At 44.2% G+C, this 22,504-nt stretch overlaps 1 protein-coding gene across 4 annotated transcripts in view; it reads left to right on the top strand.

Annotated features, from left to right (window-relative positions):
- DBN1 (drebrin 1) overlaps positions 1-15,164 on the top strand; it is a 96,123-nt gene extending 80,959 nt beyond the window's left edge. For all 4 annotated transcript variants that reach the window (XM_086949174.1, XM_086949173.1, XM_086949172.1 and 1 more), the window contains one exon: positions 8,528-15,164. In XM_086949174.1, coding sequence (XP_086805300.1) covers positions 8,528-8,607 — 80 coding nt within the window. In that variant the 3' untranslated portion in view covers positions 8,608-15,164. The remainder of the gene's footprint in view (positions 1-8,527) is intronic.
- Positions 15,165-22,504: the final 7,340 nt, after the last annotated feature.

Raw genomic sequence — 22,504 nt, 5'->3', positions numbered from 1 at the left:
AAGTGAAAGAATGGAGGGATAAATAAAGGGTGGATGGATGGACAAAAGCATGGATGGATGGATGTATGAAATTGGATGGATGATGAGAAAGGATGGATGATTAGTGAAAGTATGGATGGATGTGGGTAGAATGAAAGGGTGGATAGATCCATTATCAATTTGATGTTTGAATGGATGAGTGAAAAGGTGAACCCCCAACTTTAGAGGCTACACCATGGTGGATTTCTTGATGGGCCTCTTCTGTCTGCAACTTGGCAGACAAAGGGGAGCTATTGAGTGAATGAATGGATGGGTGGATGTGTGAGTGAAAGGATGGGTGGGTAGATGGATAGATGAGTGAAAATGGATTGGGTAAAAGGGTTGATTTATGGATGAATGGATGAATGGGTGAGTGAAAGGGAGGGTGGATGGATAAATGAAAGGGTGGATGGGTGAGTGAGTAAAAGGATGGATGCCTGAAAGAAAGGGAGGGGTAGATGAATTGATGGATGAGATGAGTGAAAGGTAGGATGAACAGATGGATGGGTGGATGAACGAAAGGATGGATGAGCGGATGGATAAAAGAGGATGGATGACTGAAAGAATGGATGGATAAGTGAAAGGGAGGTTGGATGGATGTATTGATGGATAGATGAATGAAAGGATGGATGAATGAGTTAAAGGGAGGGTGGATGGATGGACAGACGGATGAGTTAAAGGATGGTTGGATAAATCAAAGGGTGGATTGGTAAGTGAAAGGGTAAATGAATGCATGAATGCATGTTTGAGTGGTTGGGTGGAAGGAAGAGTGAAATGATGGCTGATGAATGAGTGAAATGGAGTGATGAAGTGCAAGGATAGATGGAATGATGACTGAAAGCAAAGATGGATATATGAGTCAAAGCTTGGATGGAGAGAAGAAGGAGTGAAAGGCTGGAGGGATAGATTTGGAGATGTATGCATAGGTTTGGCTATGGATGGGCTGATCAACCGAATTGTGAAAGACTGAATGATAGATGAAAGAATGAATGGATGACAGAATGTAAAGGTGAAATTGTGAATATCAGCAGGTGGATGCTTGGATCTTGCCAGAGTGCTCTTCTGGGGATCGTCATGATGACTTGCTTCCTTTTCTTGATGCTATAAGAGTTTTGGTTCGAAGTATGGGGTATTTTAATTTTCTGGCTACTCCCTTGCTAGTAGCAATACATCCACCAGTAGTAGTATGAACATATATGCTGAAAGGCTAAACAATGGCAGATTCCTCACATGAGTGGGGAACTCAAACAATAAATAGTGAGGTTAACCTTTCAGGATTGGGCATGCCAGACAGAGATCTCAGTACGACTCAACAGAACCGAAAGTGCCAGAGCATTGCATCCAGGTACCAACACCGTCTGCCACTAGAGAATGCCTTATCAATAGAATGGTCAGAGTAATTTGCATGCACTTCCCCCAATCCTGCTAAAACCACTCTTACTAGAAAAAAAGCAAACAAGCAGCCATGAGTGCAATCCTGATAGCAACACAATGGGCCAGACACACCTGGTTCTCAGACCTGGTTGAGATGACACGAGACAAGGTTATGTGACTCCCAGCTCACCAGGATTTGTTGACAATACAGTGGGGTCAAGTATACCACCCGGAACTTGCTACTGTCAGCCTAGCGGCATGTCTCCTCAAGACCTAGGGTTTTGTCACTTGAGGCTACTTATAAGGGGCATGGAGGTCCTAAAAGAGGCTGGAAGGCCTACCACAAGGAAGTGCTTCTCCACAAAATGAAACTGGTTTATACACTGTTGCAAAGGAAAGGACATCAGGACTTCAACACACGAGTCATCAAATGGTTACTGGAGGGAGGAAAGAAGACCAAGTGATAATGAGTACTAGCCCTTAGTTTCTCTCACGGATGATTTTTCACTTTCGTGTCAACCAGGCCATACAGTTACATGCGTTTTTTTTCAACAACCAATATCACAAGCTGAAAGGGCCCTTCATACATTAGATGTCAGAAGGGCAGTCCTGTATTACCTACAGGAAACAAAAACAATCAGGAAAAGAAACCAATTTTTCTTTTCATTTGCACTTGCACACAAGGGTTTGCCTGTCACCAAGGGGACTATGGCAAAATAGTCAAAACAATCTGGACATGCAACAATGCAGCAGTAGTTGTAATGTGAGAACAAGGGCACACACTATAAGAAAGAAGCATTGGCATAGCCAATAGTTTTCACCTTTGGGACATTAGTGTTTAACATGCAGCACATTATCCTGGTTGCTGTGCTGCCAGGGATTGAAGAGCTATACAATTGCTACTCACTGGGTCATGCAGCCCGATTCAGGAATACATGCTTGCCTCGGGAAACATTTATGGACATATTCCAAGGCTTTTTAATGCACAGACAGAAAAACAAGAGCCTTGATGCAAGTCAACAGCACTATAAAATTCTGTGTGCGACTGCATCACTAGAGTATTTGACAGCCTATGAAACCAATCCCCTGGGTATAGAAGCACTGGACATAGCAACAACAAAGTGCTCCCATTTGTGAAGTAGAGGGGAAATAATGAATAAAAAGGGACGGCGTCAGCATCACTTAATCTCCTCGCACCCAAAAACAAAAAAATTAACCTGATCTTGTGTTATGTAATTGGCACTTTTGTAAAGCGCTCCAATACGTTCGGGTCACTCAAATTCGCTCTCTATAAAAATGCCCCCGAAAATTAATCTGGCCCTGTGTAATGTAAGAAGCGCTCATGTAAAGCACTCCAACACTTTCGGGTCGCTTGAGTTCACATTACATAATAAAAAAGGTCTCAGTCTCTGGGGAGCTGCCATGAATGTGCTTTGAAATTAGAGCTCCGAGAAGAGGAGGACGATAGGAAAATGCAGCGGGGTGGGCATGCAGCAACATGGTAGGTGGTGGGAGGGACGAATGCTGCTCCCATTATTCAGGTAGAGGGGAAATCATGAATAAACAGGTACAGGGTTGGCATCACTTAATCCCTGCGCAGCTAATAATAAAACAATTAATCTGACCTTTTGTAATGTAACTGGTGCTTTTGTAAAGTGTTCCACTACCTTTGGGTCAGTCGAGTTCGCACTCTATGAAAATGCCCCCAAAAATTAATCTGACCTTTTGTAATGTTACTAGATCTCATGTAAAGCTCTCCAACACCTTCAGGTTGCTCAAGTTCACATTATATAAACAATAGTCAGAGCGAATGTGGCTAGAGTTGCCCAAGCCTTGCCCATAACTGTACGGCAAGGTTGGGCTGCGGGAGGTCTTGTGACCAAGGCTCGCCAAAGCAACAAGAAGTTGAGAAGTTCCAAGAACAAGGAGAGATTGGGGGAAATCCTTGCACTTTGAAGTCAGAGAAAATTGAAGTGGTGCCCTCGAAAACCGCATCTGAATCGTCTGACATTTTATCTCGGTATTTGAACGGGACGAGGAGTTAAAGTGACGGGTGCCGAAGCTGAACCACCAAAGACGGGCAAGCAGTGACACGAGCAGGAAGCAAAGAAAAAAATTGTCTCCCAAATTAACACATAAACACAGAAGAAATAGTAATTGGGTGGCGCTCTGTGGGAGGCAGCCAAACACAAAAAGGAGGGTTAAAGACGAAGGATTAACCACTAGCAAGCAAGCATTTTTTAACTACAATAGAAGGGATTAATAAATAGACAATGGGCGGGTTGTGAGACTACAGCGGGAATATAGCATGTCTTGAAGAGACTGCACTTGCGCTTCTTGGGCTCGACCTAAAAAGGGATTAATACTCTTTCATTACTAATGTGTCCATCAATGGCATTTTATATGGAAGCAACAGGGTCTTTACACCTTCATGAAACTTTACTGCGTGGACATCCAAGGACAAAAAGTACTGAAACACCTGCTCGAAAAAACACACTCATTACAACACATTTGCCCAAGCAAAAACCGCCCAAGAAAACTGTTTGAGCTAATCAGAACACAATCCAAAAAACAACCCCAGACACTCAGCACCAGGGGCGCTACACCTTCCTGTGAAGACTTCTCTGCTTTCTTTAACCAAAAAACTGACAACATAAGAAGTGATCTCCTCAATGACGCTATCCTTTACTCCAACCCCCAACACACAGCACCGTCTGAACCAAAGAACAATGCTACATGGTCATCCTTTGGCACCTACTCTGAAGAAGAAATTGGCAGATTGCTCAGCACCCTGGAACCATCCAATCACCTCTCTGACCCCCTTCCTGCTAACGCTTTAAAAGTCTTTACCCCGTCGCTCCTCCCACTTTGGACTAAGATCATCAATAGCTCTCTTCAACAGGGATCCATCCCTAACGCCCTCAAAGTCGGACAAGTCACACCGTTACTAAAAAAAACAACAGCAGATCCCACAGATCTAAACAATTACCGTCCTATTACAAATATTCCCACGCTCGCTAAACTGTTGGAAAAATGCGTACAGCTACAATTGACTAATCACATAAATAATTTTGATCTCCTCAACCCTCATCAATCAGGCTTCCGAGCAGAGCACAGTACCGAAACTGCTATGACTCACATAGTTGACGACGCCCTCCAAATCCTAGACCAAAATGATACCTGCCTCCTCATCCTTCTTGATCTCTCTTCAGCATTCAACACAGTTAAACATGAGAACCTACTCGAACTATTAAACACAAGAATGGGTATATATGGGACTGTTCTCAAGTGGTTCACTTCCTTTCTACACAACCGGTCTCAGCGATTCAAAAGGAACAACCTGATGTCCTCCGCGGTACCTGTATCGTTAGGCGTCCCTCAAGGTTCCTCCCTCTCCCCTACACTGTTCAACTTAGTCATGGAACCTCTCACTACTCTGCTACAAGCATCCAATGTTCACTTCCACATGTATGCCGACGACACCCAACTTTATCTCAAAATACAATCCCCCAAGGACATCTTGCTTCTGAACTCCACGATCAGAAACACCCAATCCTGGCTTGCAGAGAATCACCTCAAACTCAATGCGATGAAGACTGAGTTCCTCCTGATCTCACCGCCCGCAAAAATCTCTACCGCTCAAACTTGGCTCAAGCACCTAACTGCTCTCAATGTACAACCTATCATCGTTGACTCAGCAAAATCTTTAGGCATAACACGACTCCAATCTTAACATGCAGCAGCACATCAGCAAGGCAACCAAAGGAGCGAACTTCCAAATCAATACCTTGAGAAAGCTCAAACCCTTCCTGCCAACCAAAGACTTTCAAACTGCAGTACAATCTATAGTCATCCCGCACATAGAATACGGCAGCATCGCCCTCTGTGGGCTCCCCATTACCACAACGGCACCCCTAAGAGCGTCCCTTAACGCTGCAGCGAGACTCATCACTGGCTCAAAAAAACACTCACATATCTCCCCTGACTTTAAATCCCTGAACTGGCTACCTTTTGAAGCCAGAATTCATCTGAAAATCGCCTGCATGACACACAAGGCTATACACATGAACTCACCCGCCTACCTCTCTCAAAAGCTGACAATTTTGGGCGGCTCTAGAACTACTAGAAGCACAAACAATCTTCTGCTGAAGCCTCGAAGATTTCGGAAGGTAAAAACCTATAAACGCTCCTTCTCAGGAATGGCGCCCAGGATGTGGAACTCACTCCCTCCTGAAACCAGGCTCATCTCCTCCAACAAACTTTTTAAGAAAGAAGTAAAAGCGATCCTCATGGCTAAATACACATGAACTATTATTCTGTACTTCCAGGACTCCGCGTTGTACTACCTTTCTGACCCCTTGGCCTATTTGTATTACTGGTATTATCGACTCACTTGATTGTATACGTTCCCTCTCTGTTTATCTTATTTTATATTATTGAAGTACCTATCTGACTTTGCACACTCTACCTACACCACCTCAAATATTACCTACTGTTATTTTACTGATTCTCCTGCGTGACTATGCACCCTGTACTCTCCTACCTCAACTATGCCTACCTCTATGCTATTTACAAAAGTAGTTTAAGCACGCTTAAACAAGTATATGCTCCCTCTTTATGTACTTTCATATTATTGGCGTACCTGTTTGACTTTGCACCTTGTACCTACACTACCTCAACTATGACCTACCTCTTGTATTTTGACCTACCTATGTAACTATGCATATCGTACCTAACTACCTCAACTATTACCTACTATTATGCTATCACCCCATGTCCTGTAAAGCGCTCTGATATCTGCAAAGATCTTGTTCGCGCTATGTAAAACTTTGAAATAAATAAATAAAGGAGAATACCACTGCAAAATCAGCGCACAACATGTGCATACAGAAAATGTTCAGACTGCAAAATAAAATGGTTCCATACTGTTTTGCAGCGTGAAGAGTTTTTGGGGGTTCACGTGCAACCCTCCCACCTCTTCAAAATGAGGTGAATTGCAACAAAAGGAGGGAGGAATATGTATAGGAGGAAAGGAAGCCACACATGTGAAACGGTCAGCCAAGTTGTGTAAAGAATCTGAAGATGGCAGCCATGTTGAAATCTGACGTCATGCAAGGAGGGACATAAAACTAAATGTTCGATGCCCACAGCCTAAAAAAAAGGAGAGGAGACTAGAAGAAACAATTCCGAGCCCAACCTATAGATGGTGAAATAACGCACAGCATTTGAATCAAGAAAATTCTTCTAGCTGCATTAGGTCTCCTACAGGTAAGTAACCATTTCGTTTCCACACCACCTTGTGTGTGCCAGCGCGGAGCAGCTCAGTTTCCTAGATCTGTTGAGCAGAGACAGTCATCTTGCAGTTCACCTGAAATGTAACTGTTTCTTGCTAGATGATGCAGAATTGATAAACGGCTGCTGAAAATTCGCTTCAGGTAAAACTACTACCTGCAGGGATGCCTCCTGCATGGCATTCAGGAGGTTAACTTGGCAGATGTTCACTTGTTCAGTGAAAATACACACGATACACCCATCTGTTCCACCAGCACATATTCTCCGAGATGGGTAGTGGGCACAAAGTTGACGAACAAATGCAGCTGATAGCCTAAGCAGATATTTTTTTCCAAACCGAGCAAGGACACAAAATATATGTATGACAGTAAGGGATACCTGTCCAAAAGTGAGAATACTACAGAGCACATTTGGTTTCAAAGGGTAAAAGGTAACAGGGCTTCATTGGCCACATACACTGAAAGGTGGATGATAGCCTTTCATGTCAGTCAAGCACAGCTTAAAAGAATGACAGGGTTAAAATCTTCCAGAGAGGTGTGTCCCTCATTGGGCACAGGAAGAGGAGGTTGATCCTGAGTGGCTGATTTCTGACCAGTGACAGGTCTACCCTCTGTCATACACTTCAGCTAGATTAGGGAGTCACAGGAAAGGCTTGCATGATGATGTCATCAGGGGGCAGCCCACGTACTCCATCTTGGCAAATCTGTAAGCCTTGCAAGTATTCCAGAAGAGAATGTTCCCATTTTAACAGCGCAACCCAGGACTACTCATGTGCTTGGGTCCTTTCTACAAGAGCAAAGCGAGGAAACGCATGATCTCCACAAGCCTTGGAAATCTGGGACAACTAGGATAAATGAACCCATGCACAGTATCACTCAAACGTCTGGGGGCCCCAGTAGGACTTGTCATGGCATACTGCTTCCATTTTTGTCTCTCTCTACATTTTTAAATAGTGGTTTAGTAAATATTGCAAATCGTGTGGAAAAAAGCCCATCAATAAGATGTGATGTTTCTTCTTGCTAAATTAGGTGAAAGCATTTTCAGACTGTTTTTATAATGTTAAATCAATTGTATTTCATTGGGGCCTAAAGCTTTAGGAGTTTGCCAAGTTTTCAACCCCACACACCTGAGATATTTAGTGAAAAACCATGTTGCTGTTGAGCACCAGTCTCTCTTGTGTTTATTTGGTGGTGCCATGTACACCTATGACAGTAATAAGGGGTGACTGTCCTCTTGTGTATCTCAGGTTGGGTATGTGATAAGGGGGGGTCTTCTTTGATAGGAAGTGATGCCCTCACACACCCGTGAAGGTGTCATGCTTCATCATCTGGCCTAGCTCCTCTTGAGGTCAGCACTGCAATTCCCCAAGGGAGGGCACTTTAATGGAGGTCTTTTCAGTAAAACCAAGCCGTGATGGTGAGTGCTGGTGTGTGGGACATAAGTGAAGGAGTGAATTGAAACTACTTGAGGGGTACCACAAAGCTATAGTTAATTCGGGGTCCCCTCGGTAGGGATACAAAGTGTATGTAGACTGTGAACTTCTCCTAATGGAGAAAGGCAATCTACCAATGTGTATGGGCCTTATAAGGAAGACCCCCCCTATCACATATCCAACCTGAGACAAAGCATCACAGGAACAGTCATCCCTTATTACTGTCATTGTTGATCTTGGGAGCAAGGGTTCTGGACCTCTTTTTAGCTCCCCGTCCCCCCTCTTATTGATAGTTTTCATGCATACCTAGCTTGAGTATCTGATGATCTTCATCCCGGTCTTTTATGTGTATAGATCTCTCTGTATTTACTCTGCAATAGTAATGGATCCCTTCTGTCTGTCCTCTTGCAGAAATTGACATTACATGCTGGGACGCAGACCCCGTCATGGAAGAAGATGAGGACGAGGAAGGCTTTGGAGGAAACGCTTAGCAAAGCGAAGGAACCAACCGCATTTTGTGTGTGTGAAATACACACGCCCTACATGAAAAAACTGATAACAAAGCAATTAGAAACCCCGGGTACCCATATTTGCTGAAGCATTTTTCAGTGACGGAGTATTAAGGCAAGTCTCTTCCGGGTGGATCCTTACCAGAGGGGACTGTCCCAGGCCATGGCTCAGCAGGAAGCCTTCAGAACCCATCTGCCGGCTGCCAGGGCCTGCTCTACGTGGGTCTTTTGTAATGGATCAGACGTGTTCTTTTTGACCGTTTTTCTCTTTGTTGGTAGTAGCGCTGTGCTCCTGTTTGTTTCTGAATTTGGTTGGGACTTTTTAATGCAGCCTTTGCTTCTCCCCTTCCCATTTTTCCAGGCTACAGGCCCAATTGCTAGGTTTGTGGAGACTGCAGGCCTTTCTCCACATCTGAGTGGAGAGGTGGTTGACTGCGCTGGCTTCCCTGCTCCTGAGAGTAGAAGCGGTGAACAGCACTGGCTTCCCCGCTCCTGAGTAGCGAGGCAGTGGATGGCACGAGCTTCCCCGCTCCTGGGTGGGGGTGGGTACGTGAACTGTACAGACCTAGTCTCTCCCAAGTCTGAGTGGTTGTGGATTGCAGGGGCTCATCTTCTCTCCTGAGTTGGAGGGGTGATTAATTGGACAGACCTCTCCTACGTGGAGTGGAAGGACTTGTGCACGACTCAACTCTCCTACCTTGTGTTTCCAGGTGATACACTCTTTTATTTGAGGAGCCATTGTAGCCTCCTGGAAGTAGTTTGTGCCTGTGATGGGCCCTTCGTCAATGTGTGTTTTTGACTGGTTGGGAGCATCCTTGGTTTGCTTCCTCGCTGGTTTGCTTCCTTTTTGGTTTGGAACTGAGTCCCGATTCCCTTATATTTCCTTTAAAATCAGCTTGAGAATTCCTTCGAAGGCCTTGACGATTTTGCACGAATTTAGGAACCATGGCAATAATTCATGTAACGCGAACTCAAGAATTTCCTCTTTTGCCACGCCAAAGGGGGGCCATTTTGGCACTCCCCTCCTCTGCTCCCTCTTTTCTTTTCACCCTACCTTTGATTTTTCCTGCTGCCTTTTCTCTTGTGCCCCTTCCTGTATTCCCCTGCATTCCTTGTATACCTCTGATCTACCCTTCCTCTTGATTTATGTGGTTTCTCTACTTTTACCTCTCTCACTGCTCTCATTTCTCTTCACTCTCCTGTTCTTTCTGGTACCTTTTTTAAACTACTTTGTCAAATCTTAAAATCCTCACTGTACTTATTTCTCCAGCTCCGTTTTTCTTACTACCCCATTTGCTGCCTCTGCTACCCTCTACCTTCTTGCTCACCTTGTGCTGCCTCTTTTCTTTACTCTACAACCACTCCCTCGCTTTCTTTCTAGTCCAATTCTTCTTTTCCTTTCTTACCCGGTTTACTACTCCCACATCAGTCTCTCTCCCATTTCAAGCTTGTGGGATTCTTAGTTCACCCAGTGCTGAAAGCAGCCCATGGTCCTCCATGATGCTTTTTTCTCAAAGAAATGCAAAGCTGACACTGTGCATATGTTCCTCACTCGCTGGACAATATTATGGGCCTTTACACCCTTCTTTGTTCCCTACTTTTCCATGCAATCTGCTTCTCAGCAAGTACTGAACCTTGCTCTCCATCTACCGACTGCCTGTGCCTACAAACCTGATTCAAGCTATGTACAGTATGCAATGATGGGTTCTGTAAAACAGACTTGTACAGAATCATTAACTTGCTTTGTTACAGGAGTGTCATAAAGCCAGTTTTAATATGGGCCAAGGAACCTCTGACGCCAGCTTTAACAGATGCGCAATTAGGGTCAATGACTTCTAATCTGGAAGGCCGGTGAGTGCCACAAGCGGTTAGTTGATATTCCAAAACCGGATCTAATACTGCTAATGGGGCTAAAGTCAGGGATGACTGACAATTCAAATAAATTATCTCTTCAGTGCCAGGGTCATTTAGCTAGATATGTAGGTGTGCACCCAGGTACAGAACACTTGTTCCAGATATTGCCAACCTTTCAGTACTAGTTGATTTGTTTGCTGTCCGTGCATTTACGGTAAGGGGTACTGGTGCCTTCAAAGATCAAGTTACATTAGCTTGGCTTTGATCAAGCCTCGCCCTAGCCTGTGCAGAGCTACTTCAGTGCTTGGTGCTTTAAAAGAGGAGTATCCATCTCTCCATGATTCAGCATGTTACTATGTATTCTTCGGGATTTTCAGCAAATCGTTCAGAAGGACTTTCGCTCCTTCAATTAATGCAAAACCAAAAAGCAAAAGAAAGCTGTTGGTCCACAAACAACTTACCGTACATGTCAGTCTATTCAGACAGTTGCTGCACCCAGCAGTTTTGAGACCTGCTGCTCTTCCCAGAAATATTGTGTAATCTGGGACCCACAGATCTGCTTGATCATGCCTCCTCGTTGGCAGTTATCAGGGCATACCTCTGTTCTCCAGGAGATCACGCTCCTGCTGCTTCAAAAGTGTATATTGAAACCTTCCCACAGCCTTCCTCCCATGCACACGCTCTCTTGGGCTGCTCATCTTCCTAACTTGCGGTACCTACTTAGTACTAAGACTTTGCTTGATCACCAGTCTTGCACCTAGTCAAGGACATCATCTTCTAGTTCTGCTTCTCGGTTCTAGCAATTTCATATGAAAATCTTGTAGTTCATGTGCATCTTTGCTGCACAGCTCGTGATTATTCATACATTTCTGGAGAATTTCAGGAGTAATATAGACATCCACTTAGTTCTGGAGGCCCAGGCTTGGCCACACCAGTTCTGGTTGACAGTTCTTCAGATTCTGACTGTGAGCAGGCCAACAGTATTCTCCATCCCTCCCTACTTTTACTAAGGTTGAAAGTTTGGCGTTTGCTGAATTAGCTTTCTGTCATTTGAGCCTCTACCCAGACCCTCCAGGATTTCGCGATTTCTCGATTTGCAAAAAAATCGCGAAATAGGCACTTTTGTAAAACGGCCGCGCTTTTTACAAAAGTGGCCGCAAAATCTGGGCTATGGTTCGAGTCTCGAACTTGAGATAAAACAGCAAAAGGTTCCCGTCAATATATGTGCATAAAAACGTTGTACAACAACGTAAAGGGCACATACGTCCTTATCGAGGTCATGGCTCCAGGAACCCGGGGCGGTTGTCTGCTCTGGAGCCTGTAACTTGCTGGTGTCTGCCGATGCTGAACCTGCCGCTCGGCCTCTTTGACCTATGGAGAGAAGCGTGGCCCACCCCTATACCAGCCCACGCGCCCCCCGCCCAAAAAAGATAAAAACTGCGTACTACTGGTGTGAATAAAGCTTTAGAGGAGCAAGAGTTAGAAGGGGCTTACAGGGCTTACCTGTTGATTTAGCAAGATATCACCCTGTCCATTTTTTTCTTCCTTTTTCGATCTGTACCGAGGCTGCACTTTATAGGGGAAATTGGCTACAAAAAGGCAACATTTTAAAGCAATGTGTTTTCTATTGTCTTTTTGAACCCATTTCACAGGGGAACCAATGAAGTTAAATAAAAAAGAGGGCAGGCGCCCTTTTTTGAACTCACACTTTTCAGCAGGTGAGGAAGAGTGAGCTAGAGACAGAACGAAGGAGAGAGAAAGAGAGAGGGAATTTTTTTTCTTTTTAAAAGAAAAAATTGGTGCGCGCAGGGGTCAAATTTTGGTTTGCTTTTAAAAAGAAACCAGCATTATTTGCCGCTAAAATGCTGCAAAATTTCACTTTTTGTGCCGCTAAATTCATGTTTTTGTGCCGCTAAATTTACTAATTTATGCTGCTATATCCTGGGAGGTCTGTCTAACTGGACGTTATGGGCACTGCCAGGATGGATACCAACAGGCATGCGGTATGAGTAGATTTAAGGGTCTTCTTTTCATCATGGGAATAGAAAATCGACCCTTTGACATACTTTTGAGAATGTTCTATCCTTTGTTTTGATCTACCCATGGTTGGCCAATCCTTGATCCTTATAGTAATTACCTCTCAGTATGTGATGGGCTGTGAACACAACAGAGACATACCTTTTTCTCTGTTTTATGAGGTAGTAAAGGAAGATCATGATGGTATTATGTAGGAGTTTGGCCACCTGTACCAAATGTCAACTGTCCTGCTACGGCAGGCATTGCAACCTATAACTTTTTTTGAGCATTTGAAAAAGCTCTTTTCAAGAACGACCCTCTTTACGACAACAACATTGCCTGATGATCAGTGAACTTGATTGATAAAGTGAGTCTCCACCAATCGCCATCATGTTAGTTGAGTTCTCTCCAGGTTTTCTTTTGAACTCTGCCCCCCCCCCCCCCCCCCCCCCCCCCCCCCATCCCCTCAGAACACCCATAAAGGCAAAACTGAGGGAGCCATGTGCTAATAATAAGAAATCAGAGGCGTTTCTATTTCATGGGACATACCATATTCAGGGAAATATGTAATGCAGCCACATGAATGACTTAATTTACAGTTTGATGCTCAGTTTGGTCAAACTGTCTTCGACATGTTTTCTTGAAGGCTGGAGAATCTGTCACTGGCTCCTAGTGATTTTCTTGGCTTCGTAATCGGTTGACTTGGGAACAGGATTGAATTGCAGGGAAAGGGACCTTGAAGGTGATCCCACTACTTTTACTCTGTCTCCCATTAACACCCACCCAGCATGGGTTCATGTACCGGCCACCGGCAAATTTTATGGACTGTTATGGATACCGATGTGAAGCATGGAATGAAAAAGGTGTGAGGAAGGAAACACATGCACAGTTTACAGCCTTCATTCTTTTTCTATTGTAACTGCATCCTTTAAAACACTATCTGGTTATGCCATGAGGCAAAAGCAGCTTGCACAAGTTGGTAATGGGAGTGAAACTGTGGACTGAGCGCACCGTAGTAGAGGTAACTTTCGAAACCCAAGGTAACCACAGCCCAATTTCATCATAGGTCTTAAAACGAGAACTGAAGAGCTCCAGTCTTTGGGACGGGAGCTGTAGTTTCCAGCAACAAGCTGGGGATCCATGTATGTGACTGTAGCATCAGGGTCTGAGTGAAAGAGACGCGCCCTGAGACCAGTTTGGAGCAGACGTTTGAGCCACCACCTCTGTACTAATTTTGCCTTTTTTCCATTAACTCTCTGCTCCTCCACCCTCTTGCCGCTTTTCATGAGAATGGGAATGCATTAATATTTTGGCAGTCCATGTTAACGTTGAGTAGAGGGATTACAAAGCTGGTCAGCCAATGATAACAATGTGTAGGGCTCTCTAAATCCTCTGAATTGATTTTAAGAGGAGAGTAAAACAACCAAGATTATGGCAAGAATGGGAGGGTGATCTTTGAAGGAGCAGAGTCCTAGGTAAGAGTGCAGACGACAAACTAAGCAGAAGCCCTTATTACAACGGGGGTTATGACCTACTCACGGAAAGATTAGTGAAGTCTCAGAAGGTTATGGTTAGAGCAGGAGTAGGCTCTGCAGCGGTCTAGCTTATTGCAAGAAGGACGGCAGGGTCTTTAAGCTGCTCAGCTCGAGTTGACAGTGGGTGGGGATGTCCCCACATCAGCGTAGTCAATAGATATGGCCAACTCTTTCTCTGGTACAAGGGGTCTTCTCTGAAACAGCTCAGCCCATAATCAGAGTTTGAAGGGGGCGAGTACTTGCTGCAGTCCAGTCCATAGTAAAAGTGGGTTGGTTCCTGGTGCATTACTGGCAGGGATACCAGAACAGCTCCACACAGAGTAAGATTATTGTTGGAAGATCTTCGAAGCAGTCTGACCACCTCACCACTTGACCCCACACTCTCTGGTGGTGGTCTGGTAGCCGAGCCCATGCGATGACTGGAAAAGGGTGCAAAGATCTGTGAACAGCATAACCTGTGGTCACAGTGAGGTTCACAGATTCAATGCAGACACTTTTACCCTAGTATGACATGTTACAGAAGACCCTTTCTCTTTGTGAGGGTCCTCTGGAACAGCTCAGGCTAGTGTTAGTGTGGAGATATCCTTGTATTATATACCCCTAGTTTGCAGTGTGCCTAAACCAGAGACTGCCTGTCTTCTAAGAAGGAAGGTTGGTTCTCTGGAGCTGAAGGGAATGAAAAATCCCTAAATTCATTTTTGGAACATTCTCTAAAGGCAACAGAGAGCTCCCCACCCACTCTGTTGCCACTGGTTGGAGTCCAGGGTGGAGGTTTGATTTCTCCTGATACTTTACTCTTGGTGTTTATTATCCCACTGAAAGAACACTGCCCTCTGAATGTAGGGTCCATTAAGTGACCACTCTCTTTCAACAAATGAGATCCCTAAAATCCGTGTTTCAAAGGCTCTGCTTGACCCCTACCTCAGTCCATCTCCCTCCATTTGTTCACCCACCCTCTTCTTTACTTCAACTTTCCCTCTATCACTATCCCTCCTCCTATCCAGCCATTTCCATGCCTCCAGTTTCCAGACCACAGCACCTGCTTTTCTTCCCATGTACAGTACCCGTTTCTAAAAGCACAAACCTCTGTACGACCTGTGCTCGTGTATTAATAAAGAAATCTGGGTCAAAAGATTCTTGATTGATGGAAGTCTTTGGGGGTTGTCATGAGTGTTTGGCGGCCTTGATTTTACTCTTGTTCAGAAAGAAGCATTTCTTCTTCACAGAAGGTCGCATGGTTCTAGTAATGGCTACAGGATCATGTAACAACTCTTCAGATGCAGGTAGGTGGTGGGCAGGAAGTAGACTGCTGCTATACATGTATTCTGCATGATGTGGTGTTTGTACAAATATTATTGTAAATGTGTGTATTTGTTAATGGTCACATTTCTATTTAAACATGTCTTTATTGGCATTTCTTCAACGAAAGAAAGAAAAACACAGGCAAGGGCAGGCAAACCTAGTCATAAATATGCATTACTTCAACTGTTATAGGATAGTCATATGGTAGCTCCCGCTCCCAACCAGGGATAAAAGCCATTTAGTAATGGGGTGGCGGCCACTCATTATATCACAAGCAATCAGTAGTATTTCAACCCTCGTCCCAGGAGGGAGGGTGCGAGCAACCGCTATTGCCGTGAGGATACCCACATGAAGATGACCATGAAGAAAAGCAGAACAGAAAAAGAACTCAAAACCTAGACTCAACTAGTGACAGGCGAAATAATCATCCCAAATACATTTATGCACTTGTTTCTGCCAACAGAGTGGATAAAGGAAAGCAATTTTTATGAGAAATTCGATAAGGAGGGGAAGTGGGGCTCCAGTCTGCACCATCTAGGGGGACGCCTATGACACGGCCACCCAGGCCGTGCTGGAAAGAATGGTGGGTCCCAACCCTAGAACTCCTCGCCCCCAGGTCCTTACGTGCTATGGTTAAGAGCTGGAATCTCCTCGTCGATAGTCAGAAAGTCCTTCAGCACCTCCATCCAGAGCCCCACCATAGGTTGTCAATGTACATCTTGCCTCTTTGTCCTGCATGCCGCAGCCTCCGCTCTGGCCCACAGCCCCAGGGACGAGCACCAAGGAGTTTGTGGGGGTCCTCCTGCAAAATGCAATGCAGTTTCCTGCTTTTCCAGAACCATTTCTAGTTCAAGAAACCTATCCCAGACTTTGTGCAGCTTTTTCCGTGGATAAACGCCCAACAGACAAACTTTCAAGATGCCAACATCCCTCCGGCCCAGCATGCACTCCACATTAGTGGCCACTGAGCACCAGAATCGTCGGACCACAAGGCCTTTCCAAAAAACCTTCTGAACCTGTCCAAAGATGTCTTCCACTCCCTGTCTTGTAGCCCCCTACCCAGCGCCACTTCCCACCATTCGTACCTACAAGGAAATTATACGTTGTCATTTCTAATGCTTATTTGTAGAGCCATGACCAGTGGTCAGAAGGACCTGCAGGAACTTGTGAGTCATGCGGCTTCACTTGACCCATACCCCAGTTACCTCCTGCCCCCCTATCATCATGGAAGTGCCACCCAACAAACATATGAGGCAGTGCTGTGAAGGATGTCATCTGCCACCTGAGGCAAACAGACCCTACTCCCACTCCCTAAGACAGTGTTTCAATTGATGTCAATCTGTTAGACCGTGACCAACTGGACAATGCAGAATCCTCTAACTATCATCATGAATGCCTTCAATTCAGCGGCTAAACTCACTGCTGTGCCTGCATTGTCCGCAAAGTCACTACTAAAAAGCACGCTTAAGATGGGTACTCATGGAGATGAGGTCACCAGTCTCCAGGTAGGAAACACCAAGATATGCCAGCCCCATGCCAGGCCGAGAAGGATCGGGTTATGGTCAGAGAGCGTGTGTGCTATGTGTTTTACCTTGGTAATAAACCTCTTTACAGCTGGGCTGCACAACCAGCCTTCCAGGTGGACATGTAGGTCATAGACCGGTGAGAAGTATTTGTATTACTGCAGGTGTGCATGCCACGTGCACTCGCCAAGCACTCAATCCCCAAAGGAAGCACCAACCTCGGAACTCAGTGGCCCCCATAATGGTCGGGGAATCTGGAAGGGGCTGGGTGTGTGGCACGGTCCAGGACTGGTTCTGCTATAGTGTTTGTAGTAGTTTAAGTATTTGTTTTCACTGTTGTATTACCGTATTACCCTGATGTCATTATTGATGTATTAACATTCTGTGTTCTTGCCCGTGCGTGGAGTGTGCATCCTCGGAGGTTCAATCGGTTACCAGCAGTTGCTGACCGAGCCTCTGAGGCTACGATGCTCCTGGCCGTGGCTGAAGTACTTACTTGTACTAACTAATCTTCTGAAGAATTCATATTCTTGTCTAAGACAATTATCCTTAACAGTGTTAAAGTCTCTCCCCAGGAGCAATGGTACATAACAGCCAACAGCTGTGCCAGGGATTCCTCTCTGCCTTGGACGTTGCTGTTACATGTTGCAGAGCATCTTCTTTTAATTTCTTTCAACCCACATCTTGCCGGACCCGCTCCGCGGGTCCCGCTTCGAGGAAGGCGGACTCACAGCCTTAACGAGGGAAAGAGAGAGTAGCAGGGCTGCGAGCTGTTGCTGGCGCAGGACTACCTGTCCCAGGAGCACCAGCAACCTCCCCACATTGAGACCAGCTGGGGCGCTCTCCCTGACGGCTCCTCCCTCGCACCAGCCGTGCTGATAAGCCTTTCACCCTCAGCTTACCGGTGGATTCCTCTCTGCCTTGGACGTTGCTGTTACATGTTGCAGAGCATCTTCTTTTAATTTCTTTCAACCCACATCTTGCCGGACCCGCTCCGCGGGTCCCGCTTCGAGGAAGGCGGACTCACAGCCTTAACAAGGGAAAGAGAGAGAAGCAGGGCTGCGAGCTGTTGCTGGCGCAGGACTACCTGTCCCAGGAGCGCCAGCAACCTCCCTACATTGAGACCAGCTGGGGCGCTCTCCCTGACGGCTCCTCCCTCGCACCAGCCGTGCTGATAAGCCTTTCACCCTCAGCTTACCGGTGGATTCCTCTCTGCCTTGGACGTTGCTGTTACATGTTGCAGAGCATCTTCTTTTAATTTCTTTCAACCCACATCTTGCCGGACCCGCTCCGCGGGTCCCGCTTCGAGGAAGGCGGACTCACAGCCTTAACGAGGGAAAGAGAGAGAAGCAGGGCTGCGAGCTGTTGCTGGCGCAGGACTACCTGTCCCAGGAGCGCCAGCAACCTCCCCACATTGAGACCAGCTGGGGCGCTCTCCCTGACGGCTCCTCCCTCGCACCAGCCGTGCTGATAAGCCTTTCACCCTCAGCTTACCGGTGGATTCCTCTCTGCCTTGGACGTTGCTGTTACATGTTGCAGAGCATCTTCTTTTAATTTCTTTCAACCCACATCTTGCCGGACCCGCTCCGCGGGTCCCGCTTCGAGGAAGGCGGACTCACAGCCTTAACGAGGGAAAGAGAGAGAAGCAGGGCTGCGAGCTGTTGCTGGCGCAGGACTACCTGTCCCAGGAGCGCCAGCAACCTCCCCACATTGAGACCAGCTGGGGCGCTCTCCCTGACGGCTCCTCCCCCCTTAGCTCAAATAGCTCATTAGCAGTCGAAGGGTCCCACTGCGCGGGAGGGCGCCGGGAGAAGCCCGGGACAAGGGCGGGACCGACTGCGACCGACAGAGACTGATAGAGGCTGGGCTGGGTCACACCCCTTTTATCTCTTATTTAGGATATTTCTGGTAACATCTATAACATTTATTACTATTCACACTGTTCAATATTATATCATTGTTAATCATAAGATTGTATTGTGACCCACAGTCGTCCACTCCCTTCATATATAAGATGACTACTAAGAAACTAAGATCCGGGCGAGTACTAGTTGGTAGAGCTTGTTCTAAAACCAAATCAAATCCTTTGCGAAATAGAAATGGGCTTGCTCTAAAAGTAAAAAGTACATGCCAGTTATATTCATTATGGGACAAGGGTAAAGATAAAGTGGATCGAGAAGAAGTCAACTCTGAAAATACTATTATTAGTACTAAAGGTCAGGTACAAGACTCTTGTATGAATAAGATAGATAGTATTTCGCTAGGTATCACAGTTCCATCGCACCCCGAGGTGTTAACCTATAAGAATCAAGAACAAGATATAGTTCTCCCTCCAGAAACCCAAAATTTGGCAACTAAAGTGGTAGATCAAGGTTCTCCAGTAATAGTTATAGCTCATAATCCTTCTCCCTTTTTAAATAATGATCAAAATATATGTCCTGGTTCGTCTACCCCGCTGCATACTCCTTCAGAGGACTACACTCTTCCTGATATTAATCTTGAGTCCCAGAAAGTTTTAATTCAGAATCTTACCACAAGACAGGATATTATGGCTACTCCTGTGTTGCATCTATACAGCAGCACACCCTCTCATAAATCTGATTTTTACAACCCAGAAATGAATCTATTTGTTAGTCCCTCCCACAACCAAAATCAAGATAATGATCGACATAATTCATATGCTCGAGAAAATAATGTAATCTCCGATTCCTTAACTACCCTAGAGCGACTAATTTCTTCTATTTTATTACTTTTGGAAAAATTAGTAAATGGATCAGACAACGTTTTTGATACAGTAACCCTGATCCTAAAGGCACTATTGAGTAATCATACAGGACTGGAAGATATCATCTATCCAAAAATAACAAATTCCCCTAAAAATTTAGGTGAGGAACAACAATACGAAATAAAGGATAAAATAATTACTGATCTGCCTACTGCGTCTGATCCTCTGGGTAAGACTAATACAGACCTTATAGCCCCGATCCACTCTCCCATTCAAAGGAATGGGAATTTAATTAAAAATAATTGTGCTGCTCTTATTGGACAAGAGATTAAGATATCTCCACTTATGGAGAATAAAGAGTGTAATACCTTACCTCCTATCTTTCCTATTTTTGTCCCCCAAACAAATAAAGAAACACTAAATCAGTTGGCCTTATTGGACAAAGTGCCTCCATCAGATGAGAATAAATCCGAAATAATAGTATCTAAAAAACAACGAGGGAAAAAAAGAAAATTAAATCGTAGATTTTATAAAAAGAGACAACGGAAAATTATTTTTGAAAATGTTAAAGATTCCTTAATGAATAACTCCAATCTTGTGGATTCGGATCCTAATTTATCACATGAACAAGTGGCAAGTCCAAAGGTAATTACTACAGTGGTACAACAAGAACCAATAAGCCATATAAATCAGCAATATACTGATGTTCAACGTACCATTGTAAATGATTTAAACTTAATCCCCGCCTCTGATTCTGTTTCAAGAGCAATTCTTGATCCTTTGGCTATTCCTTTTTCACAAGTTGTTGTACCTGAAACTACATGTAAGACAGCCCCCAAGATTAGAGAACATGTAGATACTCTCTTTCTTGATTTTATTCCCATCTTTGATCCAGACCTTATTCTAAATAGATCTGTACTAGTTAATTGCTTTCAGGAAATAGAGAGTTTGAAATTAATCAATTCGGCAGATATAGACGTTGTAAATCTAATAACTTCGAAAAATGGAAAGATAGCTTGTGTGAAATTTTACTCTAAATTGGTATTAAATCATATTTTACAGTGGGCAGAAGAATTTCAAATAAGAGGAATCGATGTTGATACTTACATACCGGCCAAAATAGTCGGCCAAAATTGCAAAGGATTGTTAACCTATCAGGGGTTAAAAGCCTATTCTTCGGACAGTCTTCCTGTAAAGACTGAAGAGTTGAAAATACGGATATTAAAAAATAAGCGGCAAGTGACAGTCAATAATCCGCTCCCGTTAAAACAGATTAGGGTAAAAGATGCCGACTTTGAGTGGAGTTGGTTACCCTCTATTCTGTCAAATAAATCGGGTCCTTCATCCGGAGTAAATCCTAATCTTTAGCGATAATTTAAAAATAATTTCATGGAACGTTGCTGGGTTTACCCAGAGTTCCGATAAATTGCTATTTTTAAACTCTTTAGATACAGATATAATCTGCTTACAGGAAACCTGGCTAATAGGGACCTTACCGGTTGTGAAAGATTATTATGTCCTGGAGAGTAGTGCCACTCCCTCTATAAGAGGTCGAGCGAAAGGTGGGCTAGCTTGTCTATTATCAAACAAAATTAAATGGAATTGTACCCACTTTGCAGATCCGAATAAATTATTCCAGGCGATCACATTAACAAATTTCGTGAATGATGGTTTGAACAAATCAGTCATAATAATAAATGCTTACTTACCTCCTGACTTAAAATATAACTGTGGTATTAAGAAGATCTGCTCTTTTATCCTTAACTTACAGGAATCTTGTCCCCCCCCATACATTATACTGGTGGGTGATTTAAATGCAAAAATATCCAATGGAGCCTTAGAGTTATTCAGAAATAAAACAAAGGAGGAAATGTTCCAGATACCAAAAGCCATATTCCCAAAGAATATTAAAACAAATAAAAGAGGGAAATTAATCCTTGAGAGCTTAATCGAAGCAGACTGTATTATAGCCAATGGGAGGTTTTCCTCTGACAGCCCTGCTCATCTAACACATAAATCAGGGAATGGTGGTTCGATCTTGGATTACGTGATTGTCGATAGCACATTTTTTGGTTTTTTGAAGGACTTGATAGTGTTAGCTACCGATCTCAGTGATCATGATGTTTTGATTTTGAAGTTGAATGTATCATCTCCTCAAAAAAATCATTGGAAAACCGGGGATGATTTGTTGAACTTTAATATTAAAAACAGGAAGTGTTACTGGAACTCCGGGACTATTAAAAATCTGTCCAATTTACTGGAATATACAGTAGATAATTTAACTTTATGGAAAGGCAGAGAATTAGGCTGCTTTACGTCTTTTTTACAAACTTTAAAACTAAAAGCACAAAAGCCTCTAACAACTAAGGTAATGCCCAAAATTCCCTCTGATCTTCTTAATTTAAACAAGGAAATAAATAAGTTGGTAAGGGCCCAATACCTTTTTCCCTCCCTAGACCGTAGACAAAGAATCTCACTTCTGAAGAGGAGAAGAAATAGGCTGAAGGTCAGATTAAAACGTGAGAAGGAAGATGCTCTTTGGTGTAAACTACGTGAAGCAGCCAAGAGTGGTCGAACTAAGACCTTTTGGTCATTAATCGGGGAGGGTTGTGGGATGAGATCTAGACCTTCTCCGATATCAATAAATGAGCAGACTTGGGTAGATTTTGTTCAGGGTCTATATAATAGTAATGGTGAGGAGTTTGATCTTAATAAATTGCAGGAAGATTTATGTCCTTATGATCCTCCTTCCGAATTAGAAATTGAAGCCGCAATTAAAGCTCTCCGTTCGTCCGGTGCCCTTGGCCCAGATGAAATTCCAATTTCAGTATTGAAAACTCATAGTTCCTTATGGGGAAAAATTTTATACCCTGTTTTTAAAGCTTGTTATAATAATGGCATTGTCCCACACTCTTGGAAAGGGA

Source organism: Lissotriton vulgaris, unplaced genomic scaffold (genome assembly GCF_964263255.1).
Source record: "Lissotriton vulgaris unplaced genomic scaffold, aLisVul1.2 SCAFFOLD_2213, whole genome shotgun sequence".
Taxonomy (NCBI): domain Eukaryota; kingdom Metazoa; phylum Chordata; class Amphibia; order Caudata; family Salamandridae; genus Lissotriton; species Lissotriton vulgaris.
The sequence above is the reverse complement of the archived record's forward strand: the minus strand, read 5'-3'. Positions and strand labels throughout refer to the sequence as shown.